At 43.4% G+C, this 16,374-nt stretch overlaps 1 protein-coding gene across 1 annotated transcript in view; it reads right to left on the minus strand.

Annotated features, from left to right (window-relative positions):
* The window catches only part of LOC115180478 (ankyrin repeat and sterile alpha motif domain-containing protein 1B), a 205,502-nt gene that overhangs the window by 122,299 nt on the left and 66,829 nt on the right, over positions 1-16,374 (minus strand). Inside the window, exon 7 of the mRNA XM_029742607.1 lies at positions 12,253-12,442. Coding sequence (XP_029598467.1) covers positions 12,253-12,442 — 190 coding nt within the window. The remainder of the gene's footprint in view (positions 1-12,252; positions 12,443-16,374) is intronic.

The raw sequence follows: 16,374 nt of genomic DNA on the forward strand, positions 1-16,374 counted from the left end.
TGACCGATCACAAGAGGGCAGGGTGTGGAGACTGACCGATCACAAAAGGGCAGGGGGTGGAGACTGACCGATCACAAGAGGGCAGGGGGTGGAGACTGACCGATCACAAGAGGGCAGGGGGTGGAGACTGACAGATCACAAGAGGGCAGGGGGTGGAGACTGACCGATCACAAGAGGGTAGGGGGTGGAGACTGACAGATCACAAGAGGGCAGGGGGTGGAGGCTGACAGATCACAAGAGGGCAGGGTGTGGAGACTGACCGATCACAAAAGGGCAGGGGGTGGAGACTGACCGATCCCAAGAGGGCAGGGGGTGGAGACTGACCGATCCCAAGAGGGCAGGGGGTGGAGACTGACCGATCCCAAGAGGGCAGGGGGTGGAGACTGACCGATCACAAGAGGGCAGGGGGTGGAGACTGACCAATCACAAGAGGGCAGGGGGTGGCGACTGACCGATCACAAGAGGGCAGGGCGTGGAGACTGACCGATCACAAGAGGGCAGGGGGTGGAGACTGACAGATCACAAGAGGGCAGGGGGTGGAGACTGACCGATCACAAGAGGGCAGGGGGTGGAGACTGACCGATCACAAGAGGGCAGGGGGTGGAGACTGACAGATCACAAGAGGGCAGGGGGTGGAGACTGACAGATCACAAGAGGGCAGGGGGTGGAGACTGACAGAGTGAAAAAATAAGTCAAGATTTTGTGTGAGAAAGAGAGAGAGATAGAGCGAATGAGAGAGAGAGTGAGAACGAGAGCCCTATAGGAAAGTATTATAGCAGTAGGTAGGCAGTATTATTCTCAGTGTAGTCTAAGAGGGAACATTGAGTCTCTGGTGCAAGTCAGCAGAAATTACCAATACACCCACAATCACAACTCCCATAATCACAAAAAGATTGCAGTGACCAAAAATCCAGTTGATTATCCGAACAGTTTTGGCTGTATCTAGAACTGTGACTGCGCTACAAGATTTAAACACTGACTCTTCACCATGGAATGAAACTGATCAAATGATCTCAAAGGTTTATTCAAAAGACATTTTCTCAACAACAAAAATCAACACAATATGAGTTCTGTCAGTCCACAGAGCAAACCCCAGACATGCATGCACATACCGGTAGACATGCACACGCTCAATTTCATTACATTGGGGCGATATCCTGTCTAAAGGGGGGGGGAAGACATCTGATACAATCTTGTTTATTTTCCTATCTCGGGCGCGGCGACTCGTTGAGCTTATTAAAAACTACAGAGCAATATCAGACGTGTCTGTCATCCCTTTAGATGAAAGGGGCCTGCCTGGCTGCTTTATGAATTATGATTTGCTTTGTGCTGCAGCAGCCTTACGCTAAGCTAATGGAGCTATGCTAAAGGCGCTATGCTAATGGTGCTAGGCTAATGCTACACTAACAAGCTACTTGATGTAAAAAGGTCTTCCAAGTGAGAGACTTCTGCTAATGTAGCAGGAATTCCTTAGTCTTATCTGAGCTCTGAGGCTTTTGTTAGCGCCCAGAGCTAGTGCCTTAGCTAGAAACATTAAAAAGCCATAACCTAGCCTGCAACAAAGTTCTAGCGTTACATGCTAAAAGCAATACATATTTTCCATTTAAAGTGCTAATGTCTCACTAATAGGGGTAAACCATCTTCCATAGCAGCACCAGTCACTTCAGCGGGGAGAAGAAATATGAAAGTAGACCCTTGTTGTTGTGTAGGCTACATTCTTTCATGTGTGATAGCCCTGAGAATCGATCTAGACTACCTAGACCGAAAGGGGAACCACAGGGACTGTGAGGAGATATTGAATTCACACTTTCATTCTTGCTCTATGTATGCTGGGATATCGTCACGGCAACCAGTTTATCTCCCACTGGCAGTGGGTAACCCGTTTTGTCGTCGAGCGATGTAAGGACAAGAGTTACATTTTTGGGGGAATGATGTAAAAGAGACAATTAATATTACATTGCCACAACAGACACACAATCTCTCTCTTTCAAACACAAATACATCATGTAGCTAAGTGAATAACAATACAAATAAAATACACTTAATCCCAAAAAATTAAGAAATATCAGAACGAGCAATGTCAGAGACAGGTATATATATATATATATACAGTGAGGGAAAAAAGTATTTGATCCCCTGCTGATTTTGTACGTTTGCCCACTGACAAAGAAATGATTAGTCTATAATTTTAATGGTAGGTTTATTTGAACAGTGAGAGACAGAATAACCACACAAAAATTCCAGAAAAACGCATGTCAAAATGTTATAAATTGATTTGCATTTTAATGAGGGAAATAAGTATTTGACCCCCTTTCAATCAGAAAGGTTTCTGGCTCCCAGGTGTCTTTTATACAGGTAACGAGCTGAGATTAGGAGCACACACTTAAAGGGAGTGCTCCTAATCTCAGTTTGTTACCTGTATAAAAGACACCTGTCCACAGAAGCAATCAATCAATCAGATTCCAAACTCTCCACCATGGCCAAGACCAAAGAGCTCTCCAAGGATGTCAGGGACAAGATTGTAGACCTACACAAGGCTGGAATGGGCTACAAGACCATCGCCAAGCAGTTTGGTGAGAAGGTGACAACAGTTGGTGCGATTATTCGCAAATGGAAGAAACACAAAAGAACTGTCAATCTCCCTCGGCCTGGGGCTCCATGCAAGATCTCACCTCGTGGAGTTGCAATGATCATGAGAACGGTGAGGAATCAGCCCAGAACTACACGGGAGGATCTTGTCAATGATCTCAAGGCAGCTGGGACCATAGTCACCAAGAAAACAATTGGTAACACACTACGCCGTGAAGGACTGAAATCCTGCAGTGCCCGCAAGGTCCCCCTGCTCAAGAAAGCACATATACATGCCTGTCTGAAGTTTGCCAATGAACATCTGAATGATTCAGAGGACAACTGGGTGAAAGTGTTGTGGTCAGATGAGACCAAAATGGAGCTCTTTGGCATCAACTCAACTCGCTGTGTTTGGAGGAGGAATTCTGGCTATGACCCCAAGAACACCATCCCCACCGTCAAACATGGAGGTGGAAACATTATGTTTTGGGGTGTTTTTCTGCTAAGGGGACAGGACAACTTCACCGCCTCAAAGGGACGATGGACAGGTCCATGTACCGTCCATCGAAAATGGGTCGTGGATGGGTATTCCAGCATGACAATGACCCAAAACACACGGCCAAGGCAACAAAGAAGTGGCTCAAGAAGAAGCACATTAAGGTCCTGGAGTGGCCTAGCCAGTCTCCAGACCTTAATCCCATAGAAAATCTGTGGAGGGAGCTGAAGGTTTGAGTTGCCAAATGTCAGCCTCGAAACCTTAATAACTTGGAGAAGATCTGCAAAGAGGAGTGGGACAAAATCCCTCCTGAGATGTGTGCAAAGAAACATCTGACCTCTGTGATTACCAACAAGGGTTTTGCCACCAAGTCATGTTTTGCAGAGGGGTCAAATACTTATTTCCCTCATTAAAATGCAATTAATTTGATAACATTTTTGACATGCATTTTTCTGTTGTTATTCTGTCTCTCACTGTTCAAATAAACCTACCATTAAAATTATAGACTGATCATTTCTTTGTAAGTGGGCAAACAAAATCAGCAGGGGATCAAATACTTTTTTCCCTCACTGTATAGATATATACAGTGGGGAGAACAAGTATTTGATACACTGCCGATTTTGCAGGTTTTCCTACTTACAAAGCATGTAGAGGTCTGTAATTTTTATCATAGGTACACTTCAACTGTGAGAGACGGAATCTAAAACAAAAATCCAGAAAATCACATTGTATGATTTTTAAGTAATTCATTATATATATATATATATATATATATATATACACACACACACACACACACACATACAGTTGAAGTCGGAAGTTTACATACACTTAGGTTGGAGTCATTAAAACTCGTTTTTCAACCACTCCACAAATTTCTTATTAACAAACTATAGTTTTGGCAAGTCGGTTAGGACATCTACTTTGTGCATGACACAATATATTTTTCCAACAATTGTTTACAGACAGATTATTTCACTTATAATTCACTGTATCACAATTCCAGTGGGTCAGAAGTTTACATACACTAAGTTGACTGTGCCTTTAAAACACCTGGAAAATTCCAGAAAATGATGTCATGGCTTTAGAAGTTTCTGATAGGCTAATTGACATCATTTGAGTCAATTGGAGTTGTACCTGTGGATGTACTTCAAGGCCTACCTTCAAACTCAGTGCCTCTTTGCTTGACATCATGGGAAAATCTAAATAAATCTGCCAAGACCTCAGAAAAGAATGTGTAGACCTCCACAACTCTGGTTCATCCTTGGGAGCAATTTCCAAACGCCTGAAGGTACCACGCTCATCTGTACAAACAATAGTATGCAAGTATAAACACCATGGGACCACGCAGCCGTCATACCGCTCAGGAAGGAGACGTGTTCTGTCTCCTAGAGATTAACGTACTTTGGTGCGAAAAGTTCAAATCAATCCCAGAACAACAGCGAAGGACCTTGTGAAGATGCTTGAGGAAACAGGTACAAAAGTATCTCTATCCACAGTAAAACGAGTTCTATATCGACATAACCTGAAAGGCCGCTCAGCAAGGAAGAAGCCACTGCTCCAAAACCGCCATAAAAAAGCCAGACTACAGTTTGCATCTGCACATGGGGACAAAGATTGTACTTTTTGGAGAAATGTCCTCTGGTCTGATGAAACAAAATTAGAACCGTTTGGCCATAAGGACCACCGTTATCTTTGGAGGAAAAAGGGGAAGGCTTGCAAGCCGAAGAACGTCATCCCAACCGTGAAGCACAGGGGTGGCAGCATCATGTTGTGGGGGTGCTTTGCTGCAGGAGGGAATGGTGCACTTCACAAAATAGATGGCATCATGAGGATGAAAATTATGTAGATATATTGAAGCAGCATCTCAAGACATCAGTCAGGAAGTTAAAGCTTGGTCGCAAATGGGTCTTCCAAATGGACAATGACCCCAAGCATACTTCCAAAGTTGTGGCAAAATGGCTTAAGGACAACAAAGTCAAGGTATTGGAGTGGCCATAACAAAGCCCTGACCTCAATCCTATAGAAATTTGTGGGCAGAACTGAAAAAGAGTGTGCAAGCAAGGAGGCCTACAAACCTGACTCTCAAAATTCACCCAATTTATTGTGGGAAGCTTGAGGAAGGCTACCCGAAACATTTGACCCAAGTAAAACAATTTAAAGGCAATGCTACCAAATACTAATTGAGTGTATGTAAACTTCTGACCCACTGGGAATGTGATGAAAGAAATAAAAGCTGAAATAAATCATTCTCTCTACAATTATTCTGACATTTCACATTCTTAAAAGAAAGTGGTGATCCTAACTGACCTAAGACAGGGAATTTTTACTAGGATTAAATGTCAGGAATTGTGAAAAACTGAGTTTAAATGTATTTGGCTAAGGTGTATGTAAACTTCTGACTTCAACTGTATACACACATACACATATAAAGGTGTGTTTTGTATGTAAACATTAAAGTGACCAGTGTTCAATGACTAGAATACAGTATGTACATTGTATACAGTGCCTTCAGAAAGTATTCATTCCCCTTGACTTATTCCACATTTTGTTGTGTTACAGCCTGCATTCAAAATTGATTAAATAAAATTGTTTCCTCACCCATCTACACACAATACCACATAATGACAAAGTGAAAACATTTTTTCATTTTAGAAAATGTATTGAATATGAAATACAGAAACATCTAATTTACATAAGTATTCACACCCCTGAGTCAATACTTTGTAGAAGCACCTTTGGCAGCAATTACAGCTCTGAGAGCTTTCCACACCTGGATTGTGCAACATTCTTTTCAAAATTCTTCAATCTCTGTCAAATTGGTTGCTGATCATTGCTAGACAACCATTTTCAAGTCTCTCCATAGATTTTCAGCAGATTTAAATCAACATTTGTAACTTGGCCACTCAGGAACATTCACTATCTTTTTGGTAAGTAACTGTAAGCAACAGTGTAGATTTGGCCTTGTGGTTTAGGTTATCGTACTGCTGAAAGGTGAATTAATCTCCCAGTGTCTGGTGGAAAGCAGACAAACAGGTTTTGCCTGCACTTAGCTCCATTCTGTTTCATCCGGAAAACTCCCCCATTGTTAATGATTATAATCATACCCATAACATGAAGCAGCCACCACTATGCTTGAAAAATTGGAGCGTTTTGCAGTATTACTTAATGCCTTGTTGCAAACAGGATGCATGTTTTGGAATATTTTTATTCTGTACAGGCTTCCCTCTTTTCACTCTGTCAATTAGGTTCGTATTGTGGAGTAACTACAATGTTGTTGATCCATCCTCAGTTCTCTATCACAGCCATTAAACTCTAACTGTTTTAAAGTCACCATTGGCCTCATGGTGAAATCCCTGAGCGGTTTCCTTCCTCTCCGGCAAGTTAGGATGGACGCCTGTATCTTTCCAGTGACTGGGTGTATTGATACACCCCCCAAAGTGTAATTAATAACATGTTCAAAGGGATATTCAATTTCTGCTTATTTTTTATTTTGACCCATTTACCAATTGGTGCCTTTCTTTGCGAGGCATTGGAAAACCTCCTTGGTCTTTGTGGTAGAATCTGTGTTTGAAAGTCACTGCTTGACTGAGGGACCTTACAGATAATTGTATGTGTGGGGTACAGAGATGAGGTAGTCTTTCACAAATCATGATAAACACTATTATTGTACACAGAGTGAGTCCATGCAACTTATTATGTGACTTGTTAAGCACATTTTTACTGCTGAACGTATTTAGGCTTACCATAACAAAGAGGTTGAATACTTACTGACCCATTACATTTCAGCTTTTCATTTTTCATTCATTTGTAAAACATTTTGAAAAACATAATTCCACTTTGACACTATGGGATATTGTGTGTAGGCCAATGACCAACAAAAATCTAAATTCAATTTGTTTTAAAACCAGGCTGTAACACAGAAAAATGTGAAAGAAATCAAGAGGTGTGAATACTTTCTGAAGACCCTGTACATGCCTATGGGAATGTGTGTGTGCCCTGGGTTCTGTGCAGTGCCTTCCTATTGGTGCTTTAAAGGTTATCAGTGGAGTCTCTTAATGACACTGCTGGGCACTCCAATGTTCATTAAGCATTCAATTAAACCATCCACTGACAGTGCCTCAGGGGGAGACAGAGAGCTACGTGTACCACAACATCAGAGGAGTGTCGGGTCGTCACTGACGGACTGCCATTCTATTCTCCATAAGTTGGTTTTAATCTTTTCTACCTTAACCTGCCCTGTCCGGCCGTACATTGTTTTGTTCTATACTATTTTGTTCTATGCATATCTACTCAAATATATTTGAGTTAGTGCAGTTCGACGACTGTTGTTTTCTCTTCAAGATCTTTGCCATACGTTGGTTAGCATAGAAAACCTCTAGCTTTGCCTGATGGTTTGAGATGTGTGAAGGGGTTGGAATGTCCTCTGTGGAAAAGTTCCATTCCTCTCTACTCTACTGAACTGCCCTCTATTCTGTTCTACTGTCAGAGGCTCTAGACATGAGTCACCATAACCTGCAGTCTGTCAGTCCATAAAGACACCTCAGAGGAGGATTAGAGAGACAAAAGAGAGAGAACGACAGAGGAGTCCTCTTTTGTTCCTCAATACATGTGGGAGAGAAAGACAGAGGGAAGAAAAAAGACCCATTAGGCAAAAACTGGTTGACTCAACGCTGTTTCCACATCATTTCAACAAACAAAATTCAATGTGATGACATTGAATCAACGTGGAAAACTGATTGGATTTGCAAAGGGGCATCAACGTAAGGGAACTTCCTCTTTTTTCCACCTAACTTTTTACCTAAATCCAATGACATGGTGAATTTTTCTTGTTGATTTCAAGTGTAATTCACGTTACTTGACAACTCAACCAAATGTAAATCAAAATGGGATGTTGAAATGAGGGGCAGACAGGCAGGTCAGTTAGTAATCAGTCTGGGAATGGATGAATCCATACATCAGCCCCAAATACACACACATGATATAGACCAATCAGAACCCTGCTTACTGTAATTACAAAATCATCGACAGAGCAGAAAACGGTGCGGGAAGCTTGACAAAACAAACGTTTCTTTAGAGAGAACGTGTGATCAAAAAGGGTCCGGTTCTCTATAATAAAACTCTTCATTAGAATCTCAGTGGGAGATAACGGCACTGCTTTATTACTGCCTTCGTGCTAGCTGGGGGCTCTCTCTTCCTTGGTGCTCACTCACATCCACAGAATTCACACCCATCTTCCTCGTTGAGATACGCCCCCATTGGAGAAAGCCAATAGCGTCAGTCTTGGTCAGATTTTCATTCTGCTGATGTTATTGTCTGTTGTGTGTGATGATGTCATCTTGTAAAGTGTACCTTTAACTGACTGCCTCATTCAAAGGAGGTGTACACTGTGTGATTTTCTACACCTAGCCATACAGCAGCCAGAGGTAGAGTGCGGTGACAATTGGAGGGGCAGTCATATAATTGAATATAAGTGAGGACAATCAAAGTCCCATAAAACACTGGTCTATTCCGGTCTGTTCAGAACATGGTGTACAGGCCAAGATGGAGGAGTCACTCACCTACATGCACGAACAAACATACTCGTTGGTACAAACACACACACGCACAGAGGATAAAAGAGCCACAAGGGACCAAAGGGATTGATGCTGTGTGTCCAGGATTAATGGCGGTCTTTGGAGTCCCTGCTGCCCCTGTGAGTTCTTATACTTATTTGTCCTGTTTCGCTGCATGTACAACTGGGTAACCTGTACAAGTGCGAGGTGTGAAATGGAAATGTGTTTTTTTTATATCCCAACTCCCCCCGAGACACCCTCGGAGAGTGAGGCCACGGCCATGTGTGTCTGTGCTTGTGTGTGTGGTTGCTGAATTTGCGTGTGTCTGTGTTTGTTTGTGTGTGTGTGTGTGTGTGTGTGTGTGGGAGGGGGTCCTGAATTTGCACACAGATTTGTAAAAGTGCATTCTCTTTGAATCAATCAAGGCCACTGAGACAAAGATGTCCTTGAGACAAGGAGGAGGTAGGTCTTGTTTCTGGATGGGGCCATAGGCTTTCACTTATTCAATGATGTCTGATTACCTCAAGGAAGGGCGTAAGAAAGGAAGGAAGGGCATAAAAAAGGAAGGAATCTTTAAGAAAGAAGGAGGGGCAGTTTTAGGTGTTCTAAAATAAGACAGCAATCAACCACACCACTGTAGACTTCATATTTACATTACAGCACTTCCTGTATACACAGTTGATTTACATCCTGTTTACCTGACATTGTGGTGAAAAAAGGAGAAGTAAATGAAGTTTAAGACCACTGCTGTACAGTATGTTACTGTTGTCCTTCTGTCAAAAGAAAACAAATCCAGGCTTACACAGGAAAGCGCGCACACACACACACACTAAGGCTGCTGCAGTCACCTGCTGCTGGAGTGGTACTGCAGTGTTGACATGCCAGAGGGAACATCTCTGCCTACCATAGCAAAACTAGCAAAACGTTACATAAAGGTTCTTCTGAAACATCCACTCTACCACCTACAGATGCTAATGCTACTCCCGCTATAAATAGCCAGCTTTCTGCCGCCCACCCACGCAGGTGGCTTACACCAACCCTGTAGCAGAGGGGACGTTGTGTAAATGTTTGGTCAGTGTTGATCCAGCGTTGAGCCGCTGTTTGGCTAGCACAGGAGAGCTTTTGAAAAATGAGAGAGGGATGGAGGCAGGAAGGTAGGAAGGAGACCTTTTATGGTTGGGCGGAAAAATGTATTTACTTCTATCTCACTCTGGCTTTCTCTCTCCCCCCTCCCTCCCTCTTCTGCTGTAGTTTGTATCTCTTTTTCTCACAATCTCTCTCCTCATACTCCCTATTTTTTCCATTCTCTTTCACTCATTCCCTCTCTCCTCTTCGATAATGCTCCCCCCTCTCTCTCTCTCTCTCTCTCTTGCTCCACTCGATCTCTCTCCATCTCTCGCTCTCTCTTGCTCTCCACTTGATGTACCCAGCTGTAAATGTATAAGCCTCATGTGCTTGCTGTTGCCATGGCAACAACACAAGGGACCTTATAAAGCTAATAAGTAGAGAGCAGGAGGGGAAAGGAGGAACATGTTAAAAAGAGCGCATAAAAAAAGAGGGAAAATGGGCGCAGATCTATTCCTGGAGTTGGACCTGGGGGCTGTTTACGGATAGAGGGATGCTGGTGAAAGAGAGGAAGAGAGAGAGAGAGAGGCAGAGAGAGAGATAGACAGTTGTTTCTCTGGTGGCGCGTTGTGATGTATCAGATTTGATGTGCCAGCCATGTTTGCTGGTGTCTGTTGAATAGTGGAAATGGAGTGTGTGTGTGTGTGTGTTTTCACATTCGTGTGTGTGTGTGTGCGAGTGTATGTGACTGTATCTGTGGTTATAAAAGGTTTCTTATATTTGTCCTGCTTAAAGCTGCAATGTGTAACTTTTTGGAAAACCCGACCAAATTCACATAGAAATGTTAGTTATAGATCTCTCATTCTCATTGAATGGGGCGGCAGGTAGCCTAGTGGTTAGAGTGTTGGGCCAGTAACCGAAAGGTTGCTAGATCGAATCCCCGAGCTGACAAGGTAAAAATCTGTCGTTCTGCCTTGTTCAGGGGCAGAACGACAGGCGTCATTGTAAATAAGAATTTGTTCTTAACTGACTTGCCATCGTTAAATAAAGGTTCAATAAAAAATAAATAAACAAAATTGAAAGCAAGTCTAAAAAGTGGTTGATCTGTTCTATTTCTATGCTTCCCATTCATAAGTTTTCATTTTACTTTCGGTTTTGTACACCAGCTTCAAACAAACTGAAAATACAATATTTTTGGTTATTGAAAAGATATTTCACAGTGGTTTATATTCACATACAAAAAGATAAACACATACACACACTTGATCATGGTCTCTCTCTCTCTCTCTCTCTGAATACAACTATGGAGAAAGAGAAGGACATACTGTACTCCTCTCTTCTACTCTCTCCTCTAGTCACCTCTCCTTATCTCTCCCTTTGTCTCCTCTCTGGTGAGACGTGAGTGGGTGACAGCCACGTCACCTGGTAATCGTCACTGCGACACACAGGAAATAGAGAGTAAAGTCACACACACAGGCTAGACGCCTTTGCCCACGGCCGGGAGGGGGGGGTGTTAGGTGCCTGTGTGTGTGTGTGTGTGTGTTGGGTTGCAAGACTTACAGTAGGTCCTTAGAAGTGGGAGTGTCTTGATTCTATTGATAAACATATTACTACACCTGAGGATGGTCTATTAAACTCAGGAGAGGTTAGCTTATTACATGAGCTCATTCTGTACAATGGCATTGTTGAATACTTGTTTCTGATTGGCTTGAAGGGCATTCTAGAGCGTGCATTATTTCCCTATAACGCACAGTATACAGTATTTGCAAGGTAGATCATTCGTACATGTTCTATGTTTGAGCTGCTATTGAAAGAAACATCACACATACATACACACACACACACACACACTTACAGACACGCACACGCACACACTCACCGATGCACGCACGCAGCACAGCACTGTTTGTTGCCAGTAGATCTGAAATGACTGGACAGGTCTAAACAATAACATTACATTCCCACCCGTTGGAGGGCAAGGTGAGGTTGGTTCAATATTTCTTACGTTACATCTTTCCATTCCTCTCAGATCTACAAGAACATCTACAAGAGGTGGATAGAGGGTAGAGGTCGGCTTGACTTTGGATGACACCCACGTAAGGTGGTAGGACCAGAGAATGATATTGGATGAAGAACGACACTGATCCAGACCTTATCTACAGAGTTACCTCTGGCTGATTTCAGGTGTCACAAAAGCCAGACAGACTCAATCTATCGCCGAGGTGTCATCCCTCCCTCGCCCTTCAAGGTCTCCGTGAATGAGGACGCCAGAGAGAAAAAGACAAAAAAGCCTAGAGGTAAAATGCGGAGGAAGGTGAAATAAAGACTAGAAAATTGTGCCCAGATGGAAACTTCCAGATCCACTACACGCAAAGGGAAGAGGAAGGAAGAAGATGGATAAAAATTCCTAAAAAGACTGAAAATCTCTTGGGAAAAGACAATTTCATAGGGGCTAATTGGCTGTTTCCAGTATTTGTCCAATTAAAAGCTACAAAAGCTATATAAATGGAGCTGACATGATCCCTCATTCTCTACAAGTCGTGCTGTCCAGAATCTGTCCCTGGGTACCTGTGAGGGGGCAGTCGTCGTTGGAGCCGGGTGAGTCCTGGGTGGGGCTGACTGGCGGGCTGGCAGGGGGGCTGGTGCTGAAGCTGGCGTAGCCCAGGGACGAGCTCACCTCGGAGGGATCACAGCTGTGGTTGACTGGCCTCTGGTTCTGGACATCCAGGGAGGAGGAGAGGGAGGTCCGCTGTTTGGGCTGGAGGGAGAGATGGAGAGGGCGAGAGAGGAGAACAAAGGCAATGTTAGCAGATGTGGCTAAGCATTGTGATTGTGTGTGTAACTCTTTTCACATAAGAATTCAGTACCGTGCTGCGATTCACTGGAGTGACGCTGAGAATTCCAATATGTTTTTTGTTCAATATAGAGGGATATGTGAAAGTACCCCGTGAGCTGTGCACTGGAGGAGCAGGACTCTTGGAAAAGAACACAGGAATTATTAAGTGAGGATTATCTCCACTTCCTCTCACATCATCACACAAGTCCAGGTCTCATGACACACTCATTAGCCTGTGTGTGTGTGTGTGTGTTCTAGTTATATTTCAAGGAGTGTTTGCATGACTTCACGATAACTGTACAACACCTACATGCGCGCGCGCGCGCACACACACACACACACACACACACACACACACACACACACACACACACACACACACACACACACACACACACACACACACACACACACACACACACACACGAAATTCTAGAGACGGAAAACAAATGTAGTGAGAGAGTGAAAGCTGTAATGCAGACATAGATACAGACACTTTACATAACAGACCATTTACAGCCAGTAGAATAACTACTGCTGCTGTAGATTACTGTTCACACACACATCTTTTACACAAAACACAGGTGTGTGTCTGCAAGAACTCAAGGTTTTCGTATTGAGAGTAAGAGGAAGGGGTCGATGTGGCAGGTTGTTAAGACAACGCCACATCGTGGGACTAAACGTTCTGCGACAGTGACACATAGACAGAGAGACAGGTAGAGAGGTTGACGGAGAGAGAGGGGGAGAGAGAAAGATAGCGATGGATGAAAAGGTGGATATAGATGGAGAGAGAGGGAGAGAGAGAGAACGACAGGAGAGAACAGTAAAGTAAAGTATTTGCCACCTTTCTGATTTTCTCTATTTTTGCATATTTTCGCTACTGAATGTTATCTGATCTTCAACTAAAACATTATTAGATAAAGAGAACCTGACTTTACAAAAAACCCATCTCATCCAAAAAGTTGACTTAAGTTTGCCAAAATGTACCCGGAAGCACTTGATCATCAATACTCTTGGAAGAATGTTCTATGGACAGATGATTCAAAAGCATAACTTTTTGATCAATATGGGTCCCATTATGCCTGGTGAAAATCAACGCTGCATTCCACAGTAAGAACCTCATACCAACGGTCAAGCATGGTGGTGGTAGTGTGATGGTTTGGGGATGCTTTGCTACCTCAGGACCAAGACTACTTGCTTTAATAGAAAGAACAATGAATTCTGCTGTGTATCAGAGAATTCTACAGGAGAATGTCAGGCCATCCGTCTGTGAGCTGAAGCTGAAGTGCAGCTGGGTCATGCAGCAAGACAATGATACAAAACAAACAATCAAGTCTACATGAAAATGGCTAAAAAGAAACACATTTGAAGTTTTGGAATGGCCTAGTCAAAGTCCAGACATAATCCCAATTGAGAGGTTGTGACCGGACTTCAAACGAGCATAATGTAATGGCGCCAAAGAGGATGGCTGAAGTTTTACATGCCGGTAACCAATTGAGAAATTTTGTTAGTTTTTTTGCTAACATGAAAAATAAAATAATGATCTACGATTACGATTATCCTGTAAAAAACTGTAATATCTTAGTTACACCGAGTCGTGGCTGAACGACGACACGGATAATATAGAGCTGGAGGGATTTTCAATGCGCCGACAGAACAGAGAAATTACGTCTGGTAAGATGAGGGGTGGGGGTGTTGTCTTTTTGTCAATAACAGCTGGTGCACGATGTCTAATATTAAAGAAGTCTCGAGGTATTGCTCGCCTGAGGTAGAGTACCTTATGATAAGCTGTAGACCACACTATCTACTAAGAGAGTTCTCATCTGTATTATTCGTAGCCGTCTATTTACCACCACAGACCAATGCTGGCACTAAGACCGCACTCAACCAACTCTATAAGGCCATAAGCAAACAAGAAAATGCTCACCCAGAAGCGGCGCTCCTAGTGGCCGGGGACTTTAATGCAGGCAAATTTAAATCAGTGTTACTCAATTTTTACCAGCATGTCACATGTGCAACCAGAGGGGGAAAATAACTCTAGACCACCTTTACTCCACACACAGAGATGCAAACAAAGCTCTCCCCCGCTCTCCATTTGGCAAATCTGATCATAATTCTATCCTCCTGATTCCTGCTTACAAGCAAAAACTAAGCAGGAAGTACCAAAAACTCGCTCAATACAGAAGTGGTCAGATGACGCCGATGCTACGATACAGGACTGTTTTGCTAGCACCCTCTCAGGAGACTGTAAAGATTTGGCATGGGTCCCCAGATCCTCAAAAAGTTCTACAGCTGCACCAGAGAGCATCCTGACCGGTTGCATCACCGACAGGTATGGCAACTGCTCGGCATCTGACCGTAAGACGCTACAGAGGGTAGTGCATGCGGCCCAGTACATCACTGGGGCCAAGTTTCCTGACATCCAGGACCTATACAATAGGCGGTGTCAGAAGCCCCTAAAATTGTCTGAGACTCCAGTCACCCAAGTCATAGACAGTTTTCCCTGCTGCAGCATGGCAAGCGGTACCAGAGCGTCAAGTCTAGGACCAAAAGGCTCCTTAACAGCTTCTACCCCCAAGCCATAAGACTGCTGAACAATTAATCAAATGGCGACCGGATTATTACATTGACCTCCCCCCTCCCATTTGTTTTGTACACTGCTGCTAATCGCTGTTTATTATCTATGCATAGTCACTTCACCCCTACCTACATGTACAAATTACCTCTAACTTGATCTATCCCCGCACACCGACTCGGTACCGGTACCCCCTGTATATCATTTTTTACTTTAGTTTATTTCGTAAATATTTTCTTAACTCTTCTTGAACTGCACAGTTGGTTAAGGGCTTGTAAGTAAGCATTTCACAGTAAGGTGTACATGTGACAAATAAAGTTTGATTTTATTTTACAGTGGGGGAAATTTTGTACGTTTGCCCACTGATAAAGAAAGGATCAGTCTATAATTTTAATGGTAGGTTTATTTGAACAGTGAGAGACAGAATAACAACAAAAATATCCAGGAAAACGCATGTCAAAAATGTTATAAATTGATTTGCATTTTAATGAGGGAAATAAGTATTTGACCCCCTCTCAATCAGAAAGATTTCTGGCTCCCCGGTGTCTTTTATACAGGTAACGAGCTGAGATTAGGAGCACACTCTTAAAGGGAGTGCTCCTAACCGCAGCTTGTTACCTGTAAAAAAGACACCTGTCCACAGAAGCAATCAATCAATCAGATTCCAAACTCTCCACCATGGCCAAGACCAAAGAGCTCTCCAAGGATGTCAGGGACAAGATTGTAGACCTACACAAGGCTGGAATGGGCTACAAGACCATCGCCAAGCAGCTTGGTGAGAAGGTGACAACATTTGGTGCGATTATTCGCAAATGGAAGAAACACAAAATAACTTTCAATATCCCTCGGCCTGGGGCTCCATGCAAGATCTCACCTCGTGGGGTTGCAATGATCATGAGAACGGTGAGGAATCAGCCCAGAACTACATGGGAGGATCTTGTCAATGATCTCAAGGCAGCTGGGACCATATTCACCAAGAAAACAATTGGTAACACACTACGCCGTGAAGGACTGAAATCCTGCAGCGCCCGCAAGGTCCCCCTGCACACAAGCACATATGCATGCCCGTCTGAAGTTTGCCAATGAACATCTGAATGATTCAGAGAACAACTGGGTGAAAGTGTTGTGGTCAGATGAGACCAAAATGGAGCTCTTTGGCATCAACTCAACTCGCCGTGTTTGGAGGAGGAGGAATGCTGCCTATGACCCCAAGAACACCATCTCCACCGTCAAACATGGTGGAAACATTATGCTTTGGGGGTGTTTTTCTGCTAAGGGG

Source organism: Salmo trutta, chromosome 40, assembly GCF_901001165.1.
Source record: "Salmo trutta chromosome 40, fSalTru1.1, whole genome shotgun sequence".
Taxonomy (NCBI): Eukaryota; Metazoa; Chordata; class Actinopteri; order Salmoniformes; family Salmonidae; genus Salmo; species Salmo trutta.